The sequence below is a fragment of the Bactrocera neohumeralis genome, chromosome 3 (genome assembly GCF_024586455.1).
Source record: "Bactrocera neohumeralis isolate Rockhampton chromosome 3, APGP_CSIRO_Bneo_wtdbg2-racon-allhic-juicebox.fasta_v2, whole genome shotgun sequence".
Taxonomy (NCBI): Eukaryota; Metazoa; Arthropoda; class Insecta; order Diptera; family Tephritidae; genus Bactrocera; species Bactrocera neohumeralis.
In genome coordinates, this window is record NC_065920.1 from 14,049,159 (window position 1) to 14,068,789 (window position 19,631).

At 36.3% G+C, this 19,631-nt stretch overlaps 1 protein-coding gene across 1 annotated transcript in view; it reads left to right on the forward strand.

Annotated features, from left to right (window-relative positions):
* The first annotated feature begins 2,487 nt into the window (after nt 1-2,487).
* LOC126754245 (uncharacterized) overlaps nt 2,488-19,631 on the forward strand; it is a 51,306-nt gene continuing 34,162 nt past the window's right edge. The window contains 2 exon segments of the mRNA XM_050466242.1: nt 2,488-2,581; nt 3,433-4,564. Coding sequence (XP_050322199.1) covers nt 4,408-4,564 — 157 coding nt within the window. The 5' untranslated portion in view covers nt 2,488-2,581; nt 3,433-4,407.

The window sequence follows — 19,631 nt, forward strand, 5'->3', positions numbered from 1 at the left end:
ATAAGACGGCCGATTACAGTAAATTCGCCTCTCAATACAGGTCTTGAAGCTTGCTGCTCGAAATTTTATACACTCAAGTCAATAAAAACCTAACTGCCATGCGGCGACTCCGTTACAGCTTGGGCGTTGCGACAGCTCGAAATGAACCAGTTTTTTCCGGGTTCATTGGTTGCTAATAACAATAATACATATAAGCGATTTGTTGGGATGAATAACTGAACAGCAGCAATGCATTTTTGTTTATCAAAACTAAATCTGCGTAACCTTGCTCTCCATATACTTGTGAGAAAAAGTGTAGAATGATTAGTAATTATAGACTTCACTAGAAAATTATTTAACACAATTAATCAGTTTTAAGGGCTTATCCATTTTTTGAATTAAAAAAATCGATTTTTTTAATATATTTCAAATATATTTACACGCATTTGAGAATATTTTTCGAAGTCGTAGTGGCTCCAAAACACTAAAGTCTCAAAGTTAGTGAAATAGTACCTTGACCTCTTTGTGAATCTAACAACTTATTTGACAATAAACCTACAATAAGTTCCAGGACATATCAGGAATATCACCTGTGAAGCATAACAGGCAATACGCCACGAATAGGTTCCGGAAAAGGGCGGAAATTCCGGAAAAGAGTGGAAATATGCCTGTGGCTACTTGCAGAAATTTAATCGACAAACATGTTATAAAAACAGCTGAGTTGCGTTGGAGTCAATCGCTTACTTGGTCAACGAGCAGGCATAAATGGAATATGGGTCGTACAAAATTCCAAAGGAATGATATAAGAGCTCTAGTACTTAGGTGTGCAGACATGCCAGTAGATCAGTAACGCCATATGATGACTGTTTTAGAAGTTATCAGGGGCAAAAACCAGAAGAGACTATAAAACAGCTTCTACAAGTATGCGAATTATAAGGTTTTATATAGAAAAGGAATCGTAACAACCGGTCAAAGGTTTCCTGGCAACGCCTCGGAGTTTAGGTTAGGTTAGATGGCTGATTAAGGATCGCAGGTGGACTGTTATATGTAGTCCTTTGTGAAGCCATAGAAAACAAGAACTCCGTCTGGGAGGCTGCACAGATAAGCATTGGGGGTTCAGAGAGCGACGACAATAGAGTGAGTGGGCTTTAGTACCATTGATATCACAATGTGTTTCCCAAATGCCTTGGTGCGTGATTAGACAGACGTACATATATGTATACCTAGTGGCTTCAAAAACTTTAAACGTGTCTTTCTCGGAACGCTGTTTTCGGGGTGGGTGAGCAAAAATTCTCCGAAATGGCTGGACCGATCGACTTGAATTCTTGAATTTTTGATAATAATTTTGATTTTAACGCATTCTAAGGTGTAACTCTTTTCAAAAATCGCCTTTTATGGGAAGCCACCATTTTCTCAAAAATCAAAAATTTGAGTAGTTCTTCGATCATTACTTGTATTCACCTATTGTTATCAAAAAATTTGTTTGTGCTGGGTGTACGATGTGTACGATTTTCAATTAATGTTCCATATCCTTTACTTTTATATTTTCATCAGTTTGGATCACGAGGATCTCTTGACCGTCTTTGAAGGCCTTGTACCACTCTTGGGCTTTTTCAACATTCGCTACACATGAAATTTGGTTAGAAATACAAAATTTGAGACAAATTCTTTGTTCGATATTTTTATCCATTGTAAAAATCGCAACGCACTACTGAGGTGTACCGACTTAAGCAACTGCTGTAAACGAACTGGTCGACAAATCGGGCTTATATTTGGCATACTAATTAAGGAGAGCCCTATTAGCTCAGCAAATTATGTTTTTTTTTTTAAATATCATTTACCCGGGGAATTTAATTATAATTTCCAAGCGCTTTTTTGTCACAATGTACAACCCCTCAAACCTCTGTAATTGTTCCGTTAAAATTGAAATACTGCCCTTAGACCTTCAAATTCAGTAAGAAAGACAGTTTGGAAATAGCAAAATGCACTGTCTTCAGCTATTTCCCTGAAAACCTATTTGCGCTGTGGCCACTCCACTGTGCACACGCTGCTGTATTCAGTTGTTGTTGCATTTTGACAAATATGCCTTATCATAATCGGAACTAGCGTGTGTTTTGTGCGCGATTTTATCAGCGCTTCCATTATCTCCTATCTTTATCTCCGTGCCATTCCACTAGGTAAGCAAAAATCACCCACTAAATGGCTTATCGCAAAATCTCTTACACAAAATCCGATTTTTCCACAAAAAAAAGCAGAGTGATGATCAGCAGTACTAGCTAGTACGAGTAACGCTATCCTAGGGTACACGTACTAAGATGCACAAGCACAGTTAATTGTGGAAACGAGCATAAATAGTAACGAGCGAAAGAATGTGTAGGCGATGATAGTTGAACGACGCAGCCAGCAAAGATCGTAAGGAAATATGAAAGATGATTCGGCGCGTTGACAGTGAGCAAGTCGAGCAGTGTGATGATCAAAAGTATAAGATCTGTTTATAAAACTTTAGTCTGAGTGATAAAACGAATTTAGTCTTTGTTCGGACATACGCAGCGAGTGTGGCAGGCGGCAGACAACGTTCTAAAGTGGCATTGCAAGGCAGCGGGTAAATTAAAAAAATCAGAAAAAAAAATTAAAAAAAAAACAGCAAAAAGCTAAGTGCAGTGTAAAGTAATAAATTGTGTAATATATATATAAAAGAATAATAAAAAATTATTTCAGACTTAGCAATTTATTGCATAAAATATTAAATGGAAATCATTTTGTGCTGCTTAAGTAAAAAATGTGAAACGAACGCTGTAAATAACTGTTAATAAGATTGAAAGCGAATTTTAAAATTGTGCAACATTTTTAGTGCTAAATATCAAACTATATATAGTAAATAGTATACTAAAAGATCAAAGTGAATTAAAAAAGGACTTTTTGTAGCTGAAAAGTGAAAAATATATATCACCGAGCAGTGTTTAAATTAGAGAAAACGACAATTTACGAATTAAAAATCAATTAATCATAACTACCCGCCGAGCAGCAGCTCACTTTTTCAATGCCAACAACGTTGTCCGCGACCATTTGCTGAACATTTATTGGATTAAAAGCACACGTAAATTGAAAGCGCAGCTTACAGCTTAAAAGCTCAGGAGCGCACACAAACCCACCCACTATATACACACACACACGCATACACTAACACCATTGCATGCAATTTTTTTCCTCAACAGCAACGTACGAAAATCTAGTGAAAGAAACGTGTGAGCAAAGCAAAACGCAATAGCGCAGCAGTGTGACGGCAGAAAGTGGCCGCTTAGACGCGGACTTTACTTTTTCGTTGAGTGATTTTATTTTTTATTTCTTATTGTTTTTTTTTTGTTAGTCTGTTTTGTGAATGGAATTGAAATAAATCGCTGATTATCTGCTTAAATTGAATTTAATCAAGACGAACGGACGTTTAATTTCAAGTGTTTCATCGCGCGCGCGCCGCTCGAATACATCATACTTGTGCTGGACAACACGCACACATACATATACATATATGGAGCTTCAGAAGCACAGATTCACATACAAATAGTGTACACCTAAATCAACGTATTAGCGACTGTGCGGAGTCGTTGTGTCGCACATAGCTATATAGCATATACATACATACATAGAAAAATACATACTATACATGCCACACATATACTACTGCACAGCAGTGGAAACAATTTTGTTGAACATTTGTGCACAAAACACTAGTCAGTCGATCGCTTGGGCGGCCTAACGTATGTCTTTTAGCTACCTTCATACAAAAATAGCGACTGTGCATGTGTGTGGTGCTGAAATCACAGTGAGGGTGTCTATGTGTGGACGCAAAAGCGCGTGTTTAACTCGTTACCACTGCGAAATCAAACACCGTTTTGTGCACATATTTCATAAAAACGAAATAAAACATACACAGACGCGCGTAAACTTATACTGTGGCAACTAAAACACACATACGTGACGATAACTCCAACCCAACCGCGGCACTTCGTCAAGGCGCCCACTCCTCACAACGTCCTAACTATCCAAAACTCGCCCACTCTCCTCAACATACCCAGTATTCAAACAGCTTCTAGAGGCACCAGCATCCCACAACCTCCAACCAGTGTCAGCGCCAGCGCCAGGCTGCAGCACTGCGCATTTGGAGTTTGTTATATTTACGGTGTTTACATTTCGGTGGCGGCACAAACATTCAGCGCCATAATTTACTGCACCGCCAAGTGGTGAAGTAGTGTAGAGAAGCAGTAGTGCAGTGCAGAAGCTGCGCGCGCCGCACAACCTAGCGCGTCGCGTAAGCGTCAACAAGCAAAGGTGCAGCGTTGGCGCCTCACTAAGGTCTAACCATTTCACCAGAAATAGTAAAACTTGCAATTGTGATATTGCCAACGGCAGCGTGTACGCGTAGCACACGAAATGGCAATAATCGGTGGTGAGGAGACTGCTACCGAGACCATTGACATGGTGCCGGTGGAGAAGGTGAAACCGTCGAAATTTGGCGAGTTCTGTCGGCGCAATGGCATAAATCCGAATTTGATAATGTTGAAGATAACGCTGTTCGTCATGTATGGCGGTGAGTATTATTATGATTTCTACAAGCTTTATAATCTTATATGTACATATGTACATATGTATATCTGTATATAGATTTGAGGTTAATAACTATGCAAATTTGGCAGGAATTGCTGCTTTGTTTGCGTCATATTTGGCAACTAACTTCAAGTAGTGCACTGTGCCAATAACAAATTGTTTTCAAAACGGCATAGCCGTTACCATATCGGTACTTATGGGTTCTCCACAAAATACAACGGTCCGGTGTTTCTAGTTCTCCAAGTGATATTATTCGTGGCTCCACGAGTATTAGCCGATAAATATCAGTGATCTTTTAAAAAGTTTCAATGATTTCTGCCTATGATACTTTATTTGATGAGCAATTTTAACATGACCTATAGACCAAATTTATCATAATTACAATACAGTAGGTGTGACGAGATACCTCTATTGAAAAATTCCTTAAAGTCGTGCTTGATTGACTTACAGGTATCTTGAATATGCACCCACTAAAGATCAATAGTAATAGATGTTCCAGAAAAATCGATTCTTTTAAGAGTTTAGAACAGTCAGGTTAGAGCAGCCAGGAGCCGTAAGTTTTGTTAAATGTAACCAATTTTTTGAAGTGATTCCTTTTAACTGTTATGTACATTATGGTCGGCTTAATTTTTTGTAGAAATATGGACCAATGATTACGTCTGCCTATAGAGCTCTTTAAACAGTGACTTTCTGGACATGTGACAGGGTATCAGCTTGTGGATTACCATCACAATGGGTAGCTTTTTGGGCTCATTCACTGAATGTAAAACACGAGTTGCTGATGAGTTCTCTTAGAAAGCAGGGGTGTAAGCCGAGTAGAAAATCGTTAGGCTGTCTGTTGTGATTCCAGCTTCTTGACGGGGAACCTTCCTTGTATTTATTGACGTGCGTTTCTTGCTGCACAGAGGCGGGTGAGTATCTTGGCTACAATGAGATAGTGGTCTGAGTTAATGCTAGGACCTCGGAGCGTATGCACATTCAAAACACTGGAGACGTGTCTTCCATCTATCACAACATGATTGATGGTGGTCGGTTTTTCGGAGACAATCAGGTAGCTTGATGAATTTTCTTATGCTGGAATCTAGTACTACAGATAACCATATTTTGGGCCCCGGCAAAGTCGATCAGCCTCAACCCATTTGGGAATGTTTCCTAGTGGTGGTTGAATTTACTGACTTTTGTGCCAAAAATACCTTCTTTGCCCACCTTGGCGTGAAAGTCGCCAAGCATCGTTGCTCTCATTCCTTGTCTCGTCCATCGCACTTTTTATTCAGTGAAGTCAGCCTTTACTTATACGAGGACATCAACCTTCCACCTTCCCAATTAAGATACCGGACATTCCAGGTGCGTGCCCTTAAATCGGAATCTTTAACGCGTCAAGTTGATAATGGGGGTTATAACCTCAACAGGTTGTAAGCTCAAGAAACTCTTATATAACCAGTTAATTGATTGGGTGTATTAAGTTTTCCACGATTGTGGAAGACCTCAGTCGAATTAATCGTGTTTGTATGTATACACAGTTGTTGAGCTATAGATTAGAAATTTTACATACGCCATTTCCTTTTCATGAAGCTGTTTATTTGCTTTAATCGCTGATATCGAAGTGCATTGCATATAACTGCCTTACAAACTGTACGATAAAAATCAAGTTCTTGTATGGAAAATTTTTTTGTTGGACCAGCTATCTTTACAAAATCTGGTATACATTATTTTCAAACATAATACTACAATATATGAAGAAATTGTTCGGATAAAAAGCCTATAACATATAGCTGCCGCAGAAAATGAAGATCAAAATCAAGCTCTTATATGGAAAACTTTTTTATATGACAAGATATCTTCATGGAATTTGGCATAAATTATTTTCCAAGGCAACGCCACGAAATTTGAAAAAATTCTTTTGATCGGAATACTATATCATATAGCTACCATACAAACTGAATGATCAAAATTAAGTTCTTGAATGAAAACTTCTTTATTTGTGTAGGGTATTCATGCTGCGGTAGGGTTCACATCTTTTTCTTATTCTGCTTTGAATATTACCATGTTTCCTTCATCTAATGCCACACAATAGAAAAAAGTAACATTTTATACTTAAGCAGCTGACTCACTGCAATCAGTTAATGCCAGTTAAGCGCTGCGCTTAATTGTGATTAAAGTTAATTTGTTAATTAATATTTATTAAATTGTGACATTGACACTAACAACAATTACTAGATTTGCTGCGCGCGGATGTACCGCTAGATATCAGATACGAATATTTACATAAGCTAATTTGTATAGCACAACAACACAGAGCTTAATGCGAACACATATTCTAATAAGTGGCGTTTGCACTAAGTGAATTTGGTCGCATAACCCTCACACAAAAGTGAGAAAAAATAAAAAATGCACATTTCTTTAATATAATAAAGTGGATTATGCTGCTGCTGCTGAGACCGAAAGGAACTCGAACTAATTTCACAGCAATGAACACGCACACACATACGTGATTAGTTTGTAAGCGTGTAAGCTTTTGTTTTGTAAAATTAAGAAATCCAGAAAAGTGGAACTCAAAACCGAAAAGCAAAATAGAAAAAAAATAATAATAAAAAATAAAAGCGTGAAGTAAAACAAGCAAGTTAGAATTGCCATTGACCGTCACAAGTGACTGACATTAGGTACATTTATACCTAATACATATGTATGTATGGCTAGAGCAAAAATATCATGCGTGAGTGTATATGTGACTATTTGTATATATTTTTGCACAACAACAGTTACTTGGTCTCGTTATAAGTCACATAAGTCTATAATGGCATCGCTTTAACACTCACTTGTACTCAAATTTGCTCATAAAATTTTCTTAAACTAATTTCATGCTCGTGGAAATAGCGAAATTTGCGACTTTATTTGCAGCGGCGCACAAACTTTTCTTTTTTCGAGCCTCATCTAACCGGTTCCCAAAATGGTATCTAATATTGGGTAATCGAAAAAGTCTTTTCGTATTTCTAATCAAACGTCAACTATTTTTTAAAAATACGAAAAAACTTTTTCGACTAGCCATTATTTAGTATCTAGGCAGCTTAGAAATTTTGCTCTCAGCTAAGCATTTATATATTTAGCGTTTCAGATTACCTTAATTACTGCCTGCTGTGCTATATTTTTCACGCCATTATTTTTTTTAAACCAAATTCCCTTAATATATTTGACTTTTTTCTGATACTACAACTAGATAAATTTGTTTGTTTGTGTCATGTAACTAATTGATAGTTTCCGAGGCTCAAAAGCCATATAAGAAATAGTATGTGACATTAGTCACCGAGTAGCGAGTGATAAGTGACGAGTAAATGGCAAAGTCGGCATCGAACAGCAGCTCAATCAGTGGCATCTCCAATATGCTTACATACTTGTATGTGAAAGATATACATATGTACATACATACATATGTCTTAGCATTGATGTAAGAAGGTGGTGGATGTATGTGTGAAGGTAGTTGTGGGTTCCGCAAAGAGATGCACATACAAATTTGATAGAAAGAAAAGCGCAGCACCTAGAAGCTTCAACTAGAAGCGCTTTTCTTTTTATCGAATTTATGTATATAATTATACATATATATATATAAGATTTCTTATAGAAACTCTGTTCACCTAATGAGGTACATATGTATGTGCGCATATGCTGCTATTGCTATGTCATTGATATACACATAACATACTTGCACATACAAGTGAAAAACGGCACATATAAATAACTATGTGTTAGTGCACAATCGCTTCAATCTTGCCTCTCCAGAAGAAATGGCAGTCAAGTGAAAAAGTGACTACGGCTAATTGGCTGCTTTGTTTTTGCAGCAGCTAAGTTTATATAAACACACACACATGTTCTAGTTAATTTAATACAAGTGCTAACGTCTAGATTAAACGATTTTTTCAATGTTAGATTTACGTATGATATAATTCAAGCAGCAATGCCATTGACGAGCATTTCATAAGTTTCGCAGTACATACATACTCGGTTTCGTCATAGCTGTGCGACATGGCGTATGAGTGCGCGATGATGTTTTGTGCGGAGATGTGGAAAGTGGAATTATTTTTGTACATAGAAATTTAATTGAAAAAGTAATTAAATAATAATGATTTTAAAGAAAAATAGAGAAAATGTTAATTTTGGCTGTAGCGAGGCCATCGCTGTTGCATTTGTTATAGCACAAAAGAGTAGATAAAGTTCTTAATCTTTATCTTTATCGGTCAATTTGTATGGCAGCTATAAGTTATAGTGTTCCGATCTTAATAATTTAACTGTTGATTGTAGCTTTGCTTTGGACGATAATCCTCGCCCAACTTCATATCAAGTAAAAAAGTTTTCCATACAAGGAATTGATTTTGATCGGTCAGTTTGTATGGCAGCTATAAGCTATAGTGGGACGATTTGAACGATTTCTGTGGAGAATATAGCAATATATTAATTAATTACTTATGCCAAATTTCATGAAGATATCGTTTCTAGTAAAAAAGTTTTCCATATAAGGACTTGATTTTGTTCGGTCAGTTTGTATGGTAACTATATGCTATAAAGGTCCGATCTGAATATTTTTTTCAGAAATCGTACCAATGGCTTGTATAATTATCTACGCCAAATTTCGTGAAGATGTTTTGTCAAATATAAAAGTTTTCGTATAAGGACTAGATTTTAATCGGTCAGTTTATATGGCAGCTATAGGCTATAGTGGTATGATTTGAACAATTTCTGCGGAGATTGAACTGTTGTCTTGGATAGTAATTCATGCCAAATTTGGTGAAGATATCTTGTCAACTGAAAAAGGTTTTCTATAAAAGGAATATATTTTGAGCGGTCAGTTTGTTCCTATAGTGCTCCGATAACGGCGGATATATCTCTTAAATTGTAAGGTTCACGAAAAAAAATCCTAAATTTTTACAAAATCTATGAAATTTGATATTTTTAAAAGCGAAATTTTTGTAGTAGGTATTTTTATATCTGATTATAACGAAAAAATAGAAAACTGCAAGGCGAAGGACCGGTACAATTAAGAGCTCCTTCTTGGAGAGCCTCTCTTAGAGGTGTTTAAGAAAAAAAAAATGTCATGAGTAAATACCAAGCGAAAAGAATTATTTGTTTTTTAGCCACTTTAATACATTTAGTATAATAATAATTAGAAATATTCTATGTATATAGGTATACCCACTCATTCATGTCATATGAGTACAAGTGCAGTTCACACGCCTTTTACTCGTATGTGTTATTAGAAAGTAAATAAGATTGAGACAACAGAGCAAGTGCAAGTGCACCTAGCTTCACTAAAAACAGTAATCTTCTAGATAAAAGAAAGAAAATGATTCAAATGGAGAATACAAGCACTGAGATAGTGATTTGAGGAAGAACTCTAAAGTTATCGATATTAGTAAAAACCGTTCTTTTTTTTTTGATTTGGTAATTCACGCAGTGTTGCCAATATTTTGTTTGTTTTACTAGATTTAATCCAACATTTATTCAGTTGTCGGATTTTGCCTAAAATAACATTAATCTCTTGCACGTTTATCACTCACCTCTCCCTTTCAGGGTTAATAATTTTGTATTTTCAGCGTTGCTTATTAAATAAGTAAAATTATATTTATTTTGCTGAAATTACAAAGAATATGTTATCGTATGAGAGTGTGCACGTGATAGCGCTTTGTTGGGCTACATGCATTCATATGTTTATCATTACTTAATTTGCCTTGTTTGTGCTGATTATCTACAAAATTATACTTATTAATTAAAATGTTTAATTTTTGCTACGAAATTAAATCCTAAACGAGAACAAATAGCAATAACAATGTTTTTATTTATTATAAATAACTTTTCTTTTTATTGTTTAACGGTATATTTTATAGTCGCATTTTATATAGTTTCATCATTATACCCTGCGCCAGTGGAAAAGTGACACAAAGTTTCAAATATACTTCAAAATGAATTTTATTTCCGAGGCCCTACTGCTAATCTCAAAGTTATCTTGTTAATTGTAACTTTCAAAGATAACAGTTTTTGCTTCAAAATGTGAAAGTTGTTATAAAGCTGTTGGGGTACTCACAACCTGATCATAAAATCATAAATTTTTATACTAGTTTAAAAGATTTGTTGTTGGATTGTATACTACAAAAAGTTTACGCAAATACAACTCTGAACGGTATGTTTTCGGACTTATGTGAGACTATGTGAAAACCCTATTTGTGTTTTATTTAAGTTTTACGGATTTAAGTTTTTATGCGTCATTAGCTGTCATAAAAGCTACCGTTTAAAAACAATCCTTTAACTGGCTATCAACATTTTGAGAGTTGCCAAATATTTGTTTTAGTTTTATCAGTTTTTCTGCGCATCTATATCTACTATATACAGTGTTGTGCAAGAACTAAGCAATGTCTCATAGAATTTTATATATTTTAGATAACATCCATTTTTCAAGAGAATATGAGGTTGGTTGAGATTGCTGACCCACCAAAAATAACTATTGCTTTTTTAACGTGTGGTTTTCAATGAGGCAATATTTTTTTGGAGTTGGTCTTTTGACAGCTGTTCGGGATTTATACTCAGTTTGATTTCATAATGAACAGACTTACTTCGTAAGTTACCAAAATAATGGTGTCATCGCGCTCTGCGTCCAACATTCATTTAATCACCTAGCAGTGTCGGTGATTCGTGCAACCACGGATCAGTCTCGCACAACATTTTGCTCTAGTGGACAATGCGCATCCTCAGAGACGCCGTACAGCGCGCAGCGAAGATGCTAATGCTGCTGTGGAGCAGAGAACCGAAGAAGACCCGAGTTAGTCCATCCCCCAACACGCGCAATACCACTATCTGGAAGATTTTGCGGAAAGATCTTGGTTTGTGGCCTTTCAAATTCCAACTCCATTAAGTGCGTCACACGTTCGGTGAATGGGCTCAAAACGAGCCACTGATCCAAATTTTCACAATAAAACTTTTTTTGGTTGAATGGGTACATTAATAAACAAAATTGTCGCATTTCGCGTGATGATAATTCATAAGCTTTCGTTGAAAAGCCGTTACGTCCTCAAAAAGACACTGATTGGTGTGTTCTGTCTGCAGAGGGAATCAATGGTACGTATTTCTTCAAAAATAAAATCGGTCATTATATTACAGTCAAAGGGGAATCAGAATTGGAAGATGTTGATGTGGAAGACATCTGGTTCCAACAAGACTACTTGTCATACGTCCAACAAAACAATCATTTTGTTAAAGAAAACTATTGGTGAATTGTGGGTCTGTGACGTAGTCGCCAAGATCGCGAGATTTATCCACGCTGGAGCATTTTTTGTGAAGTAACATGAAATCGCTTGTCTACGCAGACAAACCCGAGACGATTGATGCCTGTGAAGCAAATATTCAGCGCGTTAATTAAGCCTCTCAGCTGGAATTTATTCGAGCCAACCGCGGTGGTCACTTACCGAAATCATTGTTAAGATACAAGTATAATGGCAAATCCCTATATTTAGAATAAAGCTGAATTCTTGGCCAAAACATTGAATTACATGCGTTTTCTTATTGAAAGCCACAAGTCTGAAAAAGACCCTTTATTAAAAGAACGTATTGAACACCTTGTCATAAATAAATGAAATCGATGGGAAAATTGAACGAATTGAGTCTCGTTTTACTTTCGACCAGAGCGCTTTGTTTCTATCTTTGGACCTCAAGAAATCGCCGAAAAGGAGCACTATTCTGAATCAAAAGAGTAATCAAAAATTATCAAATGTTGCCAAAAAATGTATTTTTCTTTCAAACGATAGGAAATTTTCAGTTTGTCTCGAGACTAAAACTAAACCACAATTTATTTCGATTTTTATGAAATACTGACTAACTATGGGAAGAATAAAAAAAAAATGATTTTTTATGAAAGCTGTCAAACTTTTTGCACAATACTGTATATATTGTGCGAGGCAGGCGCATCTGGCCATAAAGACTGCTTTAGTGAGCTGGTTAGTGTCAAAACACATGTTTGCCTAGCTGAGAATGGAATATTTTAAAATATACTACTACCCAAGCGGCCCAAAACTCCGGAGGTCAGCGGGGAATGATTTATATGCATTACCTCAAAAGCGCTTAAGGCATAATTTCAGTGGCGCCCTGTGTCATTTGGTCTTAACAGCTTGCCACCCATATACAATAATATACTATGAGAATACATATAAGTATAAATATAACAGCAAACTCAACTTCAACGCATTTTATCTGTTACTGACACATTGACAAAATCAGTGACAAGTAGACATGACATTGGGTATGGTTTCTGCCTTTAAGTGGTTTATCCGCCTGTGTTTATACGTTATTTTTTGGCCATCAAGCAGTAACTAGACTAAATACTAGTAAATGCAGCTTTAGATAAGACAGGTGCACAGCGCGACAAAATTATGTGAGAACCTTGCTTACCAGCGATTTGTTGTTGCACTCGCCCTCGTAAATATGGAAGTAAAGCTCTTTATTGAGTTGAGGCTGTTTTTGAAAGTGAAAATCTCAAAATAAATATATATTCTGTGCTAAAACGTGCATGGTCGCCAGAGGTTATGTACATACATAGTTGAGTTTGCAAGAGCGCTGAGGACTTCTTGTTAAAACTGATTGAGATAACAGTTTTGAAAGTTTTTAAGTTGCCTCAGTGATTTTTCCACTTGACAGCTGAAGTGGAGTGCTCATAAGCATAATTATTATTTTTCCTGCAGTCTCGAGTATGCAATTTGCGCCAAACTCTTATGGTTATGCTGCAACACGCCATTTGTGTGGTTTTTATGTGAGGCCACCGCAACTTATAATGTACATACATATGTATATTTGCACAGGTTATGTTCTCCTTAATTATTTTATTTTGTTCACCGCCTTTGCGTTGTTAATTTAATGCGTGGGTGTCTGAGAGAAATTACCATAAACGGAATCTCATACTACCCCACTACATAACGTATAATATATACATGCACTTGTATAAACATGCTATATATAACCTCAGTACTTATAGTTATATATAGATAGTTTAAAAATAGCATGTGTACCAGTGATCAAAAGTAATTCCGTTTATAAAAATGTGCACTGATTATGGCAAAAATATTTGCATAAATTTAATACTGTGTTCAAAAAGTGAGGTGAATTGAATATTTATTCTTCCAAATTGATTTCGTTGCCTTCAAAGTAATCCTCTGCTAATAAAATGCCCTTTTGTAAGATCAAAACAACACATTTGGTTCCAATTAGTCATGTGGAAGGGACACCTTTTCCACCTTGGTCGGGTTCGAGGCCGTCCTAAAACTTTTGCTGTGTTGTGGGTCCAGCACCTGGCCGTAGTGCGACTCCTCACTGAACTGAATTTTCTACTCTCTCTATTTTACCTTTAGGCTTAAACTACAGCTACCACGGTTCTCCCAAAAGGGACAAACCCAATGAGTAGATTGGAGCGAACTCCAAAAGCTAACTGCTCTCCGTGGTGCCAGATTAAAGCCTCCGGTCAGACCTTGTAGCTTTTGCTACTACCAGTTGAGTACCCATCAGACTCAATGACTGGTGACATTTGTCGCTTCAACTTCAATTCATTAGAAGGAATCTCATTCAAAGTCTTTAATATTCAAGTTTAAGCTGGGTATTATAGCACTATTTCTAACAAGGCTATGCTTAAATTTTGAGAAAAGCGAAATAACAGACATTGGGTTTTAGTCGTCTCTTACGAGAGATATACCTTACTTATACCCTCAGTCTATTGGAGGACAGCCTTCGAAACAGTCGGAATATGCTTTTTCCGGTATAGCCGGAGTTTTCAACTCCCCAATCGTGTCAAAACTGCGTCCCCCATTGCATTTTTGAATATCCTGAATAACCAGAATCTGCACGGACCCAAAACAGACGAATACAGTGGTTATGATATGAGTCGAGTTTTTGGCAAAAAAGTCTCAAAGAACCAATGCTGTATGGTATGATACATTTTAGCGGTGTTGGCACCAATGGAGACTTGACGCGTTTGAGACACAAGGTATTCTTCAAAATGGCTTAGGCTCTGTCATATGATATTCCAACACTATCAGCGAAGTCTCTAATTATCAATCGATGATTTCGGGGTCTCTAATTTTCAATCGATTATTTTCAAGCATGAAATCTTTGATTTTTAGAATGTGGCCCTCATTGGTTGATATTAATGGTCATGCAGAGCGCGGTTAGTTTTTGTCGCATTCTCGACCCACTTTGAACTCGTTGTAACATTGTTTTGTTTCATATCTATATCATCAAAGGCCTTCCGTAACATCTCCAACCTCTCTGCAGAAGAGCATTCTTTCCTCAAACAAAGTTTGAAGCAGTTATTTAATCAATAAAATCAACCATTGCCAAAATCGAAAAATTCTTATCAACCAATTTATTTCAAAATACAGTTAGAACGCAACGCTCTCACTATCAAAAATATTCATAGAAAATACTTTATTAAATTTATTTGTTATAAAAGTATTTTTATTCAACGGTTTTGGTTTATGTGTTGGCAATTTGCCGGTCTTGTTCAACATAATATAATGCAATTCCGCCCAAAAATCTGTCCAATGACGAATACGCCGCAGACATGTTGTGAGATAAAAACTGTCACATTGATAAACAAGTTAAAAAATTATGCTCCAGCCATATAAAAGTTAGTTATACTTAAAGTAAACAACGTTGCCGATCGACTGTACATGGCGACAGTGGTGACCAATAGTCAAAAACAAAAACAAAAAGAAAAAAACAAAAAGAAAATTTTAATACAAATTAATCTACATTTGTCGGAAAAAAGATGCAGACGCATATAAATAGTTTTATACCCTCAGTACGGCCTGTTAAGATTGTCATGAGGTAATATGAAGAAAAAACATCGGAAACTCTAAAAAGTACATAAACAAGTTGATATAACCATATATCCTTATCGGGTATAGTCTTTATAGGATATTATATTGGGTAGTCGAAAAAGTATTTTCGAATTTTGTCAATAGATGTCGTTGCAGTCGTATATATCCATTGCTACCCATCACATTGCGTCAAACCATACAGTGTTGGAAAGGTGCGATTTTAAGCTTCATTTAACCAAAAAAAAAATTAAATTCGGGTATTCAGATACAAAACCGTAATTGAGTGCAGGAGATCACAAACATTTCCTTTAGAATCTCTTCATCTAGTGAGAAAATAATTAAAACCAGATAATACCACACCCATTCACTATACTATACAACAGTTTTCTAGACAACTGCGCTGTAAGTCACAAAATAAATGCGCCACAAGAATAAAATTTCACAACCAAGAAGAAAGAAAGGGCTTTTTAGGATGGCATGTAAAAATTGGAAAAGGGACGTGGCAGTTATCATCCACTTTTAGGTGAAGTTTTATATCTCAGGAACTGTTAAACCACTTTCAACCAAATTTGTTCCATGAAGTCAACATTTCCCTTAGTCCCCACATACCTAACAGAAATATGCTCGAAATCTTAGTGAAATTCTGAAAGAAATCTTTCTAATATATGTATATATCGAGCGCTCATTTCTTTTACATAATATTTAAGTTTCATTAAGATAAAGAACCGCTTGAAATAATGACAGCGTTGCTGCCGTTCTGGTTTTTTTGTTGATTCCCAGACGATCTCAAGAATTGGGACTGTCTCAAACCACAACTTGGATTTTGAAAAAGGCTTTGGGCTTGTATCCATATAAAATTGTTTTTACTCAAGAACTGAAGCCAATGGCGATTATTATTAATTAACGGATTATTTGAAGCCATTGTTCTTTAACAATTAACCAGACTCTCTTCAAGCCTTAGAAGTTAATATTGAACGTGCTATTCATGATATAGGTACAAATTGATTTAGTGGAAAAAGTATTCGAAAAATGGGTTAATCGAATTTGTTCTGGCAAAAGAGCTCGTGTAGGCCATTTGAATGATATTATCTTCAGAACTCCATTGTATCGATAGTATTCCACAGTGAATAAAAATTTTATGAGTTTCCTTAACAGTTGGTGTGTGTGTGCTTTTTAACTCTTATTGGAAACCCCGTATAACAGGGTATCTTGCCTTAATTGAATGTAATATCGGCGATTCTCTTCCTAGTTTAACCTAAAGTTTTGTCAAGTTGGCTTTGATTCTTGACATCTTCGGCTACACCCGAACTTAGCCCTTCCTTACTTGTTTGCTACTATTTTTTTGTTACTTTTGAATGCGCGCACAAAAACTCGCCGTCGCGTAAAGTAGAGAAGGATTTAATTACTCCACTTTTTTTTGTGTTGCATTTTTTGTTGTTGTCTGCCTATGACTTTTTGTGCAAATAATTGCATGAAAACTTTTTACCCACTGCGCTTAATGCTGTACGTAAACAATTGACAAGTATAAGTGGCATAAAAAATGACAATAAATGTTACATGCGAATCATACAATATATAATACCGTTATACTTGTATATATACGAGTATGGCGGTGTTTACGGGGTGTTGGGGTAAAAAGCAGCTCGTTGATTATACGAGACTTCCGTGATTGCCAACGAAATGCCACAATATTGGCGCTGGCATGTACAAATATATGGGTCCAAAGGATCTGAGAATCAGCGCTTTTTGCAACATATTTCATATGTGTATTTCTATAGCTGCATTTCTATTGGGTGCATGCGCATGTGTCTGAATTTAATTGGCTTACTGTTTGCAGTGGGGCTTTATTGTGTTAAATAATTAAAGTGCTACAATAAATGCAGGCGATTTAAGTATTGGGAGCGCACATTTAAAGCATCGTATGTATATATGTTATATACAAAAAAAAAATAAATGCAAGCATTTTTTTGTAATTCCTTACTAAAGATCAGCATTAATTTGGTAAATATTTTTTTTTTTACCTTACCGTAAATGGCTTTCATTTGTTTACTCTGTCGATTTTATTGAAATCTGTTTGAGTTGTTTCGCATTTGTGTTGTGTTGCTATTGTGTGAGTTTTCCGGCAGTGATTTTTGCAATATAAATGTGGCCTGCGGCGATTTGGCTGCGTTTGACGCCCATGCCGTGTTGACGGACGGCTAAAAATATAGAAAATACTTTGCTAGAATAATTTTGCGCAAATATACTAATATTTCATACATATTTAAGTGAGTTATGGTTTAGAGCAGCGCTTTGTTTACATCATGAATATTTTATTAACACGTACGCGTTGGTTTCCTGTCAAAAATTTTTATATTAAAAATCTGTATACTACAAAAAATATGAAATTTTATGCACAAATTTGTTGGATTCATATACATATATGATATATGTACATATATACATATGTATGTTTATATACCATACATGCAGGCGTATGTTATTATATTGTATTCTGATGTTCACAATAAACTGTGTAATGCAATTTTCAATTATTGTTTAATGGATAGACTGAAAATTTTTATGCATAGAATTAAGAGAAAACATTTGTCAGATAATTTTGTTACGATGTGAGGAAAAAAATTTAAACAATATTGTGGAATTTAAGTAAAGCACTTGCCCTCTTTCATATGATTAAATTTTTAATATATTATTTGTTTGTTAGAACAGAGATTAGTCAGGGTTAATAACTAGATTTAACAACTAAATTTGACTCTTTTATACTTTTTCTGCCTCCAGGTGTAGAATTACTACAATGGGCAGAAAATAGTAAGACCTTTCTAATTTAAATTTCGCTCGAAAACCTATTTGCCAAAATATTTTTTTCTAGGTTGGCACGACTGTCAGTGACAACTGCGCCAAATGTCACATCAAAATAATCATTCGTGTTTAATATACGCTTATCTTTCTGAAGTCTAATATATATTCTCTCATAGTAGGGTATACGGAATCGCTGATATCAACTAGTTATCTACGACACCATAGTCAAGCGCATTATGTACTATGGGGTCTTTGTGTGATGGATGACTTGAAGAGACCACACTTGAAAGGAAGCTAGAGAACTTTCAACCAGCGGCTTTCATTAACCTTTGCGGTGCACTAAGGCCCATTTCCACCATGGTACTAGTGACATAACGCATATAAACTCGGAGAATCCGGGTTTCTAAATAAACACATGTCTAACGGACACCCTTTACGTTTTGACTTTACAAGTATACCGGATATTCCGGACCACGGTGTCGCCAAACCCAACTCAGGCGGCTTATTTTCTACTCATGTACCTGTGAGGGAGTTATGGGTGGGTGGAAGCCGTCATAGCAGCGGGACAGTGAGCTTCTTTACGGATGATTCTAAGCGTGGTGAGAAGGTTGGTGGAGGGATATATTGTCAGGAACCCTCATCAACTGCAGTTTCCGACTTCATGACCACAGCATTGTGTTGAATGCCGAGGTTGCTGCCATTAAGGCAGGAGTAGATTTACTGCTCCGGAATGCAACCTCCTTCAGAAAAGTGACTATGCACTGTGATAATAGGGCGGCGGTTAACCGTACTCTCAGGGCTGGTTAAGGAGTGCGTAACTTGTTTATCAATGGCACTGATTGACTTGTAATAAGACTATTATGGGTGTCAGGCCACAGAGAAGTCACAGGTAACTGCAAAACTGATGAACGGGCAAGGAAGGGTACCCTTGCCTCACTGTTTGTGGAATAGAAACGGGTTGGGGTCTCCCTCTTCTCATATGTTCTACTACTCGATAGTTATGTTTGTGGGTATGCTTGGATACCATTGATTTATGCGTTGTTGCAAGGTTCTTTTGTACCAAGATCGATTTTAACAGACCCAGTGAGCTCTTTACCTTCAGTAAGACTAGCCTCTACCTAGTTGTCGTAGTTCTAACCGGCTATTGTCCAATCGGCGTTCATGCTGTAAGGTTGAGTATTCTACTGACGCCAGCTGCTGAAGTTGTATGGAAAAAGAGGAGGTAGAAATATCTCAATACTTCCTTTTTGTTTGTCCTGCTTTGCATTATCAAGGTTTAAATAGTAGAGGGCTCATACTTTAAGTTACCCTGGGATGGTGGGAGTAGAAATTAAACGCCTGAGAAAATTTGTATTGGCCACAAGGTGCTTTGCTGTCTTAAAAGTTCGAATACAGTAGTTATATTTTTAT